This window comes from Myotis davidii, unplaced genomic scaffold (assembly GCF_000327345.1).
Source record: "Myotis davidii unplaced genomic scaffold, ASM32734v1 scaffold89, whole genome shotgun sequence".
Classification (NCBI taxonomy): Eukaryota; Metazoa; Chordata; class Mammalia; order Chiroptera; family Vespertilionidae; genus Myotis; species Myotis davidii.
In genome coordinates, this window is record NW_006300372.1 from 812,166 (window position 1) to 823,953 (window position 11,788).

The window sequence follows — 11,788 nt, forward strand, 5'->3', positions numbered from 1 at the left end:
CACGATGCTTTAATGATGTTCAATTTGTAACAATGAAAATATATCCCGCATATCAGATATTTACGTTACGATTCATAACAGCAGCAAAATTACAGTTATGAAGTAGCAATGAAAATAATTTTATGGTTGGGGGTCACCACAACATGAGGAACTGTATTAAAGGGTCACGGCATTAGGAAGGTTGAGAACCACTGGTGTAGAGGCCAGTGGCGTAGGCAGAGCCAATGAAAAGGCGGGATTTAGAAACTGCTCCAAATATTGAGCTAGAGTTCAATTTGTGTATGAATGCCTGGTCATTGTAGAACAGTGGTTGTCAGTCCTAGGAGGGCATCAGAATTGCCAAGGGCAACAAAATATAGATGCCCCACCCAGAAATATCTGGCTTATTGGTCCTGGGGTGGCACCCTAGAGTCTGTATTAGGCAAAAAATTCCCACATGTATCCTTTAAGAACCTTTGCAGAGTCAGATGCCAGACATCCCTGGGTTCCTGGGCTGGGGTTCCAAGTATCAAAGGGAAGATGGGTGGGCCTGCTGTTGCCTCAATTCTGTTTATATAGAGGTGACTGGTTTTTGTTGCTCTGCACAGCTCTTCACTGTCTGCTTGGGCCTGGCCTCCGGGGGGTGACCCCCAAGCCCACCAGCCCAGATGGGTCTCAAGCTACCTCCTCGACTCTGCTGGTCTCTGTGCCAAGCTTTGACAGGTGAGATACCGCCATCCCCTCACTCGTCTCCTCTCCTGGCCCCCCTCTCCCTCTTACCTGGGACAGAACTTAATGACCGCCATTACATCATCTAGGTCAGACCCCCATGGCCCAGGTCCAGGCACAAGCAGGGGCCCACGGTCCCATGGATGGAAGGATGCCTTCCAGTGGATGTCTGGCCGTGTCTCCCCGAACACCTTGTGGGATGCCGTATCGTGGGTAAGGCTTCCTCAGTCCTGTCCTGTCCCCTCAGTGTGGGTGAGAATGATCCTGCGTGGATGTATAGTCTAGAAACAGGAGCTAGGGCATCATTGTGCCCACACTCACATTTTGAGTAACTCGTGACTTTGGAGCATATTTAGGGATATAGAGCCACACTCCCCATCCCCTGCCCTCCATGTGTTTATTCCTCCTTTATTCAATAAACTTCTATTTAATGCCTCTGAGCCAGGCATTTTTGGTAGGCACTAGGGAAATAGTGGAGAACAAGGTAGATAGGATTTTTGCCTTCATGAGCTTACAATAAATAATGCTAAATAGCTAATTTTTTTTATTAAAGAAAAGTATTATATGTGTCTTATCTTATTTAATCCTTACAAAAGTTTTGCAAGGGAAATATCTCCATTTTATAGATGAGGAAACTTAGGCTGTGAAGCTTTAGGTAACATGCTTAAGGACACACAGCTCTTAAGTAGAGGAGCCATATTTTACTCTGGAGTTCATACTCCTACCTACCATGCTCCATAGCTTGGTTGCTGCACCTAGTATGGCTTGTAAAAGCACCTAGTACAGATCCTGGCCCATAACAGTTGCTGAATAAATATTTGTTGAATTTGATCTATAAAATCAGATGCTCAATCTAGCAGAGCAGAGTCTTTGCCTTACAGGTTGTTCTTATAAGGTATTTTGAATGAAGTTGGCACACACATCATTCTTGTGTCTGTCACATCTCATCCCTATCACTTTAATGCTGTGAACTTTGGCAAATGACTTCACCTCTCTGAGTCTCAGTTGTCTCATCTGTAAATGGGTGTCATCAGCAGAGCTGAGCCTGGAGTGTCTCCCATGACAGGGGTACTTCTGTCTGGGAAGCTGTGGACTAGAGGCATAACACACTTTGGAGAGGGGAGCATTTTCCCTTAAAAAAAAGATTTTATTGATTTTTTTAGTTTTTTGAGAGAGAGGAAGAGAGAGAAACATCGATGTGAGAGAGCAACATCGATTGGTTGCCTCTGGTACACATACAGACGGAACCAAGCCTGCAGCCTGGACATGTGCCCTCCCTTGGAATCAAACTGGCAACCTTTTGGCGCATAGGAGGACGCTCAACCAGCTGAGCCACACCGGTCAGGGCAAGCGGTTTCCCATTTTGCCAAAGATCCAAACCCTAGGGTGATCCCCCAGGGTCTTTTTGGAAACTGGACCTAGATCCCAGGTGTCCTGATGCCATCTCTCAGCCCTGTCACTGCTGCCCGCATGAAAGGGCCTGAGCACAAGCTTTCCTCAGTGCCTGGGACATAACCCTCTTATTGACAATGCCAGCACCTTCTCTTTTTTCTGGCCTCAGCTCACACGTCACCTCAATAGGGAGGGTTTCCCTGATTCCTTACACTCTGTGTAAACCCTGATTTGTTTCCTGTAGCATAATTTGTAGTTCTTTCTCTGTGTATTTGGGTTTTTGCCTTTCTCCATCAATGAATATGATAAACTCCACTGGAGCAGAAACTGTGTCTGTCTTATTTGTCATTGTGCCCAGTTCCTGTTGCAACACTAAGTATTTGTATGTCCCTTTCAGTATATAGGAACGGGAAGGGAAAACCAAGCAGCGCTGGGTAGGAGCTAGCTCAGGTGTTCTGCAGACCTGTTGAAGAAGAGACACTTTGAACAAGCCTGCACCTATGAAGATGTGTGTGGTGGGGTGGCTTGGTCAGGGCGAGGGGAAGGGAAGAGTTGTGCCAGGTTAGAGAAGGAGAGTGAGCCTGGTGGGGAACTTTGTCCTGTCCCTGCATTTGTGGCAAAGCCCCAACTTACCACATTATCTTTTTGCCTGCTTAGACTATTCAGTGACTCGCTCATGCGTGTATTCAGCATGTATATCTTAGCACCCTACTAGGTGCCGGGGATACATTGGTGAGGAAAACAGACATGGTTCCTGCTGCCCTCGTGGTGCTTTAAGACTAACAGGAGAGTCAGACCTTAGTGGAATAATTGTAGAGATGATTGCTTAGGTACCAGTACAATCAAGGTTCCCCAGGGGAAGTTGGGTGCTGTGAGGGTGTGGAGTGGAAGCTGCCCCCACTAGGGGTCAGGAAAAGCTTCTCGAAGTGATGTTTGAGCTGCAGGCTAGGACTGTACGGGCTGACTGGTGACAGCTGTGTCCCCGATGGGCTGTCTTTCCCAGGGCACTCTGGCTGTGCTGGCCCTGCAGCTGGCAAGGCAGATCCACTTCCAGGCATCGCTGCCAGCAGGACCTCGGCGAGCGGAGCACGGCTCTTGGCGCAGTCCCCTGGACTGTTTCCTCTCCTCTCCCCTGTGGCATCCGTGCTCCTGTGAGTTCTCATTCCCGGGGACAGGAGGGCTGGGCTGGGAGTTTCTCTGGGCCAGGAAGCATCTCTGGACACACCTCAGGAAAAGAGCCATCAGCAGCTCCTTGACTTTCCTATCTGAAGTCAGAGGAAGGAGAATGTGAGGAAGTTCCATCCACCCAGGGTGTGGGCCACACCTCCCCTCCAATGCCCTCCCATCACCTTCCATGGATGGAGCCCCACTGGGGTGCAGTAGACTGTAGATCCTGGGTGTGGCTTCCTGTCTAACCCTGAGCCAGTTAGGTCATTCCCTGCTCAATCATTCATTAATAAATGAATCTTTATTGAGAAGTTATTATGTAACAGGGTACAGAGGCAATGAAGCCAATTGGTTAAGGCTCTGGAGTCAGACTGTTGGGGTTCAAGCCCCAGAGCTGCTGTTTACTAGTCTTGGGTCCCTGGACAAGTCATTTTAAACTTCCCTATGCCTCAGTTTCTTCATCTATAAAAAGGGGTAAAAATAGGTTTCTTGGGAGGACTAAATGAATTAATATATGTCAAGGTCATATGTGCCTGACACATTGACACATAGGAAGTGCTCAGTATTAGTTTAAATTCTTGCCCTTATTGTTATGGTACCATCATTATCGGTATTATCATCAAGAAAGTGTTAGGTGCTGGGGCTACAACAATGAATAAATAAAGTAGATGCCTCCTTGCCACTGGAAGATTAAAGCAGAAGAGTGATTTATACTTCAGGCAGGAGGTCAGCGTAAATGTGGGCCCCTCTAAGCCCGTGCAGAGGGAAGCCAGCAAAGGAAATGGAGGAGGAGGTCTGTGAAGGTGGTGTCACAGGAGTTTCCAGGTTCTTCCTTTGGTCCCCAAAACTTCCCCGAGCTCACTGTACTGAGCCCCTCCTGATGTGACTGCTGTCGCCGGCTCTTCCAGCGTTGCGGAGGCACATTCTCCCCAGCCCTGACAGCCCAGCTCCCAGACACACTGGCCTCAGGGAACCCGGGCTGGGCCAGGAAGAACCCTCCGCTCAGCCCAAGAGCCCCTCCTCACATGGATCCTTGAGAGCAGCTGATCCTCAGGAGCCCCCTGAGGAAGGTATGTCCCTTCCTCCTAGAACCAGCAGAAGGCAGGGCGGGGTGGGGAGTTGGACTGATGAACATCTCTTGTTGTATATGCCAGGGAAGGGACTTGTCATTCCTGTGAGGCCCCAGGCTTCCTGAGGTAGTTTACGGTTATTGTGGTCCCTGGCAGTGGTGCTGGCTGGAGGGGCTGGGAGACTGGGAAAGTGGGAGAAAAGGAGAAATTACTTTCTCCTTTGCCCTGGCTGGTTGTCGGCCTTTTCCCTTGCAGATCCCAGTGATGTCAGCTTCCTGCATGCCAGCAGTAGCTTCAGCTCCCAGGCAAAACCAGCCCAGCCTCAGCCCACTGGTGAAAAGCAGGTATTGTCCAGATTTGGCCACCTGGATCTTTCTGGGCAGGTGGCAATCCCAGTGAACTCCCCCATGGTGAGTCTTTGTATTTCTTCCCAGGAACAAGATAAATCAAAAACGCTTTCCCTCGAGGAGGCTGTGACTTCCATTCAGCAACTCTTCCAGCTCAGTGTTTCCATCGCTTTCAACTTCCTAGGTAACTAGATGGACCCTCCCTCAAGGTAGGCAGATGGGAAAACGGAAAGGGTATGAAGAAGGTCAAATAGAGTCACGGTAGGGATTGGTTTAAATCAGTTTCTTTTCTCCCAGGTAGGTAAACAAATCTAGTATGGGGGCACTGTGGTGTCACGGACCCATTCTAGTTCAAACATGTTTGCCATTCTTCAAACTGGCTCCTATTTTGAGGTCCTAGTTGGCTATTCTAAATCCTGCCATATTCTAGCCAGCTGGAGGGGGGAAGGTGGGAAAGCAAAAGGGCCACTCCTTCCCGTTAAGGACATGACTGAGAAGTTGCACAAATCATTGCCCAGAATGTAGGCTTACAGCCACCCTCATCACAGAGGAGAATGGGAAATGTAGTCTCTAGCTGAATAACCGTATGCCTACTATTAAGAAGGAGGAAATAAATCTTGGAGAACACCTTGCATGCTCTGCCACATATAGGCAAGAACAGGCTCCTGAGGTTTGAAGCGGGCCCTCAAGTGCATGAGTAAGAACTTCTTACCCTCATCTGGAGACTGCAGATGCCTCTCCACAATGTGTCCTGGTTTCCATAGTGACTTGTCTTAAGTTTCAGGCCTTCTAATGTGGAGACCCAGACTCCCAAGCAGCATCTATTGGAGTCTAGTAGGCAGGTGAGTGAGGCTGGGATTCATTCAGAACAAATTTATGGAGCATTCACCTTTTCCTCAGCTGTATTTTAGGTGTTGGGGATCTAGTGTTTGACAATCAAAGCCTTTACTCTCGTGGAACTAAAATGTGAGTTGAAGGAGAGAAAAAACAAAACATTGGCAAACAGATAAAGAGAATTCAGATGGTGATAAATGTTATGGCCAAAATTAAACAGGGGAGTGTGTTCATAATTTGGGCAAGGAACGTTTAATTTGGAAGGCCTCACTGATGGGAAATCCTTGAGCTGAGACCTGATTAACAAAAACAAGCCAGTCTTGTTTCCATCTGGAGAAACAGCTTTTCAAGTAGAAGCAACAGCAAGTGCAAAGGTCCTGAGGCAGGACTGATTTTGCTTTTTGAGGAACAAAAGAAAGATAAGTGTGTCTGGAGCTTAGAGATCATAGGGAGAATGAAGTCAGAGAAGCTGGCAGGGGCCAGATCAAGTGAGCTTTTCTGAGCCATGGTACAGTGTGGATTTGCTAAGACAGGAAGCCATTAGAGCAGTGGTTCTCAACCTTGGCTGCACATTAGAAGCACCTGGGAAGCTTTTCAAAATCCTGATTTCTGGGCCTCATCCTCTGGAAATTCTGTATCTTTGTTATGGGGTGGGGCCACAGCATTAGTAACAAAGAAACAGAATTTCTGGAGGATGAGGCCGAGAAAACAGAATTTTAAAAAGATTCCCAGGTGATTCTAATGTGCAGCCAAGGTGGAGAACCGCTGCATTAGAGGGTTTTACACTGGTGCAGGAAGAAGGACAGTCACATGATCTGATTTACTTTTTTAAAGATCTCTCTGGCCGTTCTGTAGACAGATGTGGATTAAAGGGATGCCAGAGAAGGGAGCAGGAGACTGGGTTGAACTGTTGCTGATGACTAAGCAAAATGTGATGGTGGCTTGGTCTAGGTTAGAGGCAGAGGAGACTGAGAAGGGTAGATGGATCTGGGTATGTGGGTAGAGCCAGTGTGGGGGATGGGGACGGTGGGATCCTTTGCCCTCTGAGCCTTCTCAAGGACAAGAGGACTCTGTGAATCCTGATGGGAGAGTTTTCAGGCAGCAGGGAGGCGACTTCAGTTCACTGCCGGCTGAATGCAACCTGGATTCTGCCTCATTAGCTTTTTGTGATTCTGATAGGCAGACAGTCTCTTCTGAGAATTTTCTTGCCCATTCCTTCATTCATATATTCATTTATTCAGCAAGTGCTAAGCACTGTGACAGAACACAAAAGGAGCATAAGCCATAATCATATTTTGCATTTGTATAGAGCTTTCACCCTATGCAAAGTTATTTCTTTTGCATTCTTTTTCTGCATCTGCCTCCAGGATTTTAGTCTAATTGAGGAGACAGGGCTTATATTCTTGAAACATTTTAGTTTGGAGAAAAAAGCTCGTATATTAAGTAAGTGCCAAAAAAGTGTTTCAAGCCCGAGTGTGGTCTGCAGGTTCTAGAGCAGAAACAGGATGCGAAGGCCAGATGGTGGAGGCAGAAAAAGATATCCCAGGAAGGAGAAACAGCTTGAGCAAAGGCTGTGCCCAGCCCCTCTCCTGTTTTCCTTTTTCTTTGGAGGATAAAAGAACCTGGGCTTTGGACACACCTGAGTTCAGGTCTTTGCTCTCTTATATTCTCTCTCACAGTGTTGTCATAAAGCAACAGTAACAGTGTCAGTGGTGTGAGGTTGTGTTGGTCACAAACAGCCTAAACCCACCCTGGCTAACTTAAAACACAACAGGAGTCTATTGAGACCTGCTGACCTGCCCAGCCTCAGAACGGACAGGCATCAGGGAAGCCCGTGGACCCAGGGGGCAGTACCTATAGTGCCTTCAAAGTGCTGTCCTCAGAATAAACTGCAAAAGCTGTTTCTCTCCTGTCACAGAGAGATCAAAAGTCAGATCTGAGGGAGGTTCTCATTGGTTGGGAAGAGAGGAGACACGTTGCTTGACAGCACTCGGGGGAGGGCTAGTCCCAAAAGGAAATCGGCATCCTGTTGCCAAGAGAAGGATGGTGTAGAGGAGGGCAGAGCCCACCGATGTGTATGGCACACCAGTGAAATATTCGGAGAATGGAAATACATGCAAATGTCCAGCACCAAAAAGAAAGTAAGAAGCTTGTGGGTACCTGGCTGCGGATGCGGGGAAGCTCCCAGGGGAAGCTGTGAGTGTTTACACCCTGTGCTTTCTTACAGGGACAGAGAACGTGAGGAATGGAAACCACGAGGCTGCCTTTTCCTACTTCCAGAAAGCAGCAGAGCGTGGCTACAGCAAAGCACAGTACAACGAGGGCTTGTGTCATGAGTATGGCAGAGGCACCTCCAGGGACCTTGGCAAGGTACCAACCTCCTCTCCTGTCCCCAGACCCATCCCCTGTGCCACAAGGCCCAGAGTGTCCTCCGGAAATGGGCAGTGGGCAGGGTGTGGGGAAGTCCAGTCTCTCTCCCACCTGTGCGGGGAAACGTTTTTTTTTTACACCCACCCACCCCCTTTTTTTTTTTGCGGGAAACATTTTTACAAAGCTCTAACTTCTAGGAATTTAGATTCCAAACTCAGATAGGTCGGGCCCTGGTCTGTCTTCTTTGCAGCTATACCCTCAGGACCTAGAGTATTACTATAGTAAGTGGGTTAATTAATTCTAAAACAGCGAGATAGCCCTGACCAGTTTGGCTCAGTGGATAGAGGGTCGGCCTACGGACTGAAGGGTCCCGGGTTTGATTCTGGTCAAGGGCATGTACCTTGGTTGAGGGCACATCCCCAGTGGGAGGTGTGCAGGAGGCAGCTGATCGATGTTTCTCTCTTGTCGTTTCTAAATCTCTATCCCTCTCCCTTCCTCTCTGTAAAAAATCAATAAAATATATTTTTTAAAAAACAAATACAGAAACATGTTATATACAATAATGTATTTCTTAAAATTGTATATGATAGCAAAGAAAAGGGAAACAACCTGAAGTCTCCTCAGTAGAGAATTGGTTAATAACATCTCCGTGGGCCTTAAAAATAATGTGCTAGATCTATATGTATTGTCTGGGCAAGACATTCATGGTGTATTGTTATATGAAAAAATAGGTCACAAAATAGTGAATGTAGTTCTCTCTCTCCCTCTAGACCAGGGGTGGGCAAACTTTTTGACTCGAGGGCCACAATGGGTTCTTAAACTGGACTCAGCGGAAGGAGCTGCGGCCATGTTTCCCGACGTTGCCATGTGAACACTGCTGCTGGTGAAGGAGCGGATGGGAGAGCAAGAGAACCCTCCGCTCTTTCGTTTGCCCACGGCTGCTCTAGACACATATTTATGTGTGTAAATATATATAGTATATATGTGTACATATGGAAGCATATATATGAAGAAATTTGCAAGGCTGTACACTGAGATGTTAACAGAATGATCTTTAGAAGGCAGGATTTCTTGGGATTGTATGTTTCTATTTTTTCGTTGTATCTGTATTTAAATTTTTCTTTGGCTTATCTGCATTTTCTGACTAATCCGTAATCATGATGTACTATTTAATTAAAATAACATTTAAAACTTTCAATCAAAGAAAAAGCCGCTTGCAGTGACGGTGTTTCTCCCTTTGCCTCAGGCGGTCCTTTGTTACCAGCTGGCTGCCAGCCAGGGCCACAGCCTGGCTCAGTACCGCTACGCCAGGTGCCTGCTACAAGGCCCAACCCCCTCGGGGGACCCTGAGCGGCAGAGGGCAGTGCTCATGCTGAAGCAGGCTGCAGACTCAGGCTTGAGAGAGGTGCGTGCCATGGGTGGGGCCTCTCCCGGGCACCTGGGGTGGGTGGGGCCTGGCAGCGACCAATATATGTTTTTCCTTCCTTCTTGACCACAGGCCCAAGCTTTCCTCGGGGTGCTTTTCACCAAGGAGCCATACTCGGACGAGCAGAGAGCTGTGCAGTATCTTTGGCTTGCTGCCAACAATGGGGTATGAGATCTCCATTCTCCAGGCACGTTGGGGACCCGCTCTGATAAAGGAGAGGACTTTGGAGCTGGGACTGAGTTCTGTTTTGTTTAGGGGACTTTCTGATCGGAGAATTGGGCCGGCTTCAAGCTCTTGCTGATTTGCATGTGACCTGCGCACGTCCAGTGGTGTGCTGAGCTGGCGCAGACCAGCTGTGAGAGCTGTTATATGTAAAATCAACGATGGCCAGAGTATTTGCACCATGGAAATTGCTGAATGCTACAGAACAGGGCTTGTCCCCCCGCAGAGCCAGGTGTTACACATTAACCAGTGCACTACTGAGCTGGTCACTTATTAATCCAAACCCGTTGCCTCATCTCTAAAATTGGGACAGTAATGCCTGCCTATCTCCTAGTTCACAGGGTTGTCATGAGGATCAAACATGAGGATCTGACTAAGATAACAGGTGTGAAAGCATGTTGTAAATTGTACAGACAGAAGTTGCATCGTTACACGTGTTGTAATCCAGGGGATCCGGAAGACACGTGAAGTGAAGACCTCGAGCTGTTGCTGGGGGGTGTCTGGTGTCTGTGAACCAGGGGCATTGGCATCCAGGCAGCATGGCCTAGCATTTGTTTCAGGGATGAAAGCAAGCAGTGTGTATCTGTGTGTCTGTCTGTTTCCTCTGTTAGGACTCACAGAGCAGGTACCACTTGGGAATTTGCTATGAGAAGGGCCTTGGTGTGCAGAGGAGCCTGGGAGAGGCTGTGCGATGTTACCAGCAGTCAGCGGCTCTGGGGAATGAGCCTGCCCGGGAGAGGCTGCGGACCCTCTTGTCCATGGAGGCAGCAGGTGCAGGTGCAGGTGCCGGTCAAAGCCCACAGGGCCCCTCCCCGTCAGAGAAGGGGGTGGCAATAGCTCTTGGTCTCCTTGCTATTTCCTGCCCAGTGGTTGGGTAAGAGCACAGCTTTTGGAGTCAGACAAACCTGTTTTGACCCCTGTGCTGTCACTGACCTTGGGCTCCATGTCCTCGAGCCTCGGTTTCTTCACCTTTGACTTTGAGGTACTAGTAGTACTTGACTCACCCAGTAGTTGTAAGGGTTAAATAAGGTGACTGTAAAGGGCTCAGCAAGGCAGGCACTCGGTAGGTATTAAATAAATGGCAGCTGCCCTGGTGATTTTCCAGGAGACACAACGTCTTGAGGCTGCCTCCGCACCCTGCGTTACGCTGCGAGGGCTCCGAGAGCCCTGCTCGCCCATGAGTCACTCGGGCTGGGTGGGTTAACAGTGCCAGGGGGAACCAAGTCTTTCAGAATTCCTTGCTCCAAAATAGGAGTCCAAGAATACAGCATGAGTAAGAGTTACTCTCACCTCTCCTCGCAGCCTCGGGGCCCAAGGACCTGGCAGTCACAGGGTTGAAGTCCTTCTCCAGCCCCTCCCTCTGCAGCCTGAACACCCTGCTGGCAGGAGCCTCGTGCCTCCCACATGCCTGGAGCACGGGGAACCTTGGCCTCCTCTGTAGAAGTGGCCATCTCAGAGCCAGTCCCAAGGCCCCCAATGTGGCTGTCCCCCCACACTCCTTGGAAAGGAGTCTCGTCAGACTGGGTTTTGGCTAAGGTGAGATCAGTCACTGGTACCTCTCACTGGTGCAGGGGGGAGGGCAGGGAAGAAGTTGGATGGCAATAAAGATAGGGGTCAGTATGCCTTTCCAGGGTGGAAATCAAGTGGGAGCCAAGTTCTCAAGCAATTTCAAGTGCATGGCTAATAAATGACGTTGACCTTTCCCCTCGGTTGGTAGCCTCACAGATGAGCAGTGGCTAAATCACAGGCATTTCTGGTCTGTGCACAAAAAGGATTCATTCAGTGACGTGTGAGAAACGGTACTGAACACTCCAGAGACCCAGGTCCCCACCTCGGCCTTTGTCTTGGAGCCAATCAGTTACCTTCTCCCTCCCCATAGTTTCCTCAAGCTTAGGCTATATCTTTTTTTTTCTTCAATTAATCCTCACCAGAGGAGTGAGGATATTTTTTCCATTGATTTTTAGAGAGAGTGGAAGGGAGTGGGGAGAAAGAGAGAGACATTGATGTCACAAAGACACAGCCATTGGTTGCCGCGCACGCGCACACGCAAGCAAGTGCCGCCTGTGCTCTAATCACCGAGCCACGCCGGCCAGGCCAAGACTACATCATATTTTTGCCAGCATCTGATATGTGTGCCTCTGGTGGCTCACAAGAGGATTTTAGCTGGTATTCAAACTGATAGTTTTTATTTTAGTGTATATTTAATATATCATGTAACAATGTGACTAGCACATTATAGTTTCACAGACATT

At 48.5% G+C, this 11,788-nt stretch overlaps 1 protein-coding gene across 1 annotated transcript in view; it reads left to right on the forward strand.

Moving 5' to 3' along the window:
- The window catches only part of KIAA0141 (KIAA0141 ortholog), a 29,381-nt gene that overhangs the window by 16,143 nt on the left and 1,450 nt on the right, over positions 1–11,788 (forward strand). Inside the window, exons 5-15 of the mRNA XM_015572601.1 lie at positions 588–702; positions 798–921; positions 3,104–3,251; positions 4,176–4,337; positions 4,593–4,681; positions 4,772–4,868; positions 7,746–7,888; positions 9,135–9,293; positions 9,387–9,479; positions 10,148–10,313; positions 10,839–11,072. Coding sequence (XP_015428087.1) covers positions 588–702; positions 798–921; positions 3,104–3,251; positions 4,176–4,337; positions 4,593–4,681; positions 4,772–4,868; positions 7,746–7,888; positions 9,135–9,293; positions 9,387–9,479; positions 10,148–10,313; positions 10,839–11,071 — 1,529 coding nt within the window. The 3' untranslated portion in view covers position 11,072. The remainder of the gene's footprint in view (positions 1–587; positions 703–797; positions 922–3,103; positions 3,252–4,175; positions 4,338–4,592; positions 4,682–4,771; positions 4,869–7,745; positions 7,889–9,134; positions 9,294–9,386; positions 9,480–10,147; positions 10,314–10,838; positions 11,073–11,788) is intronic.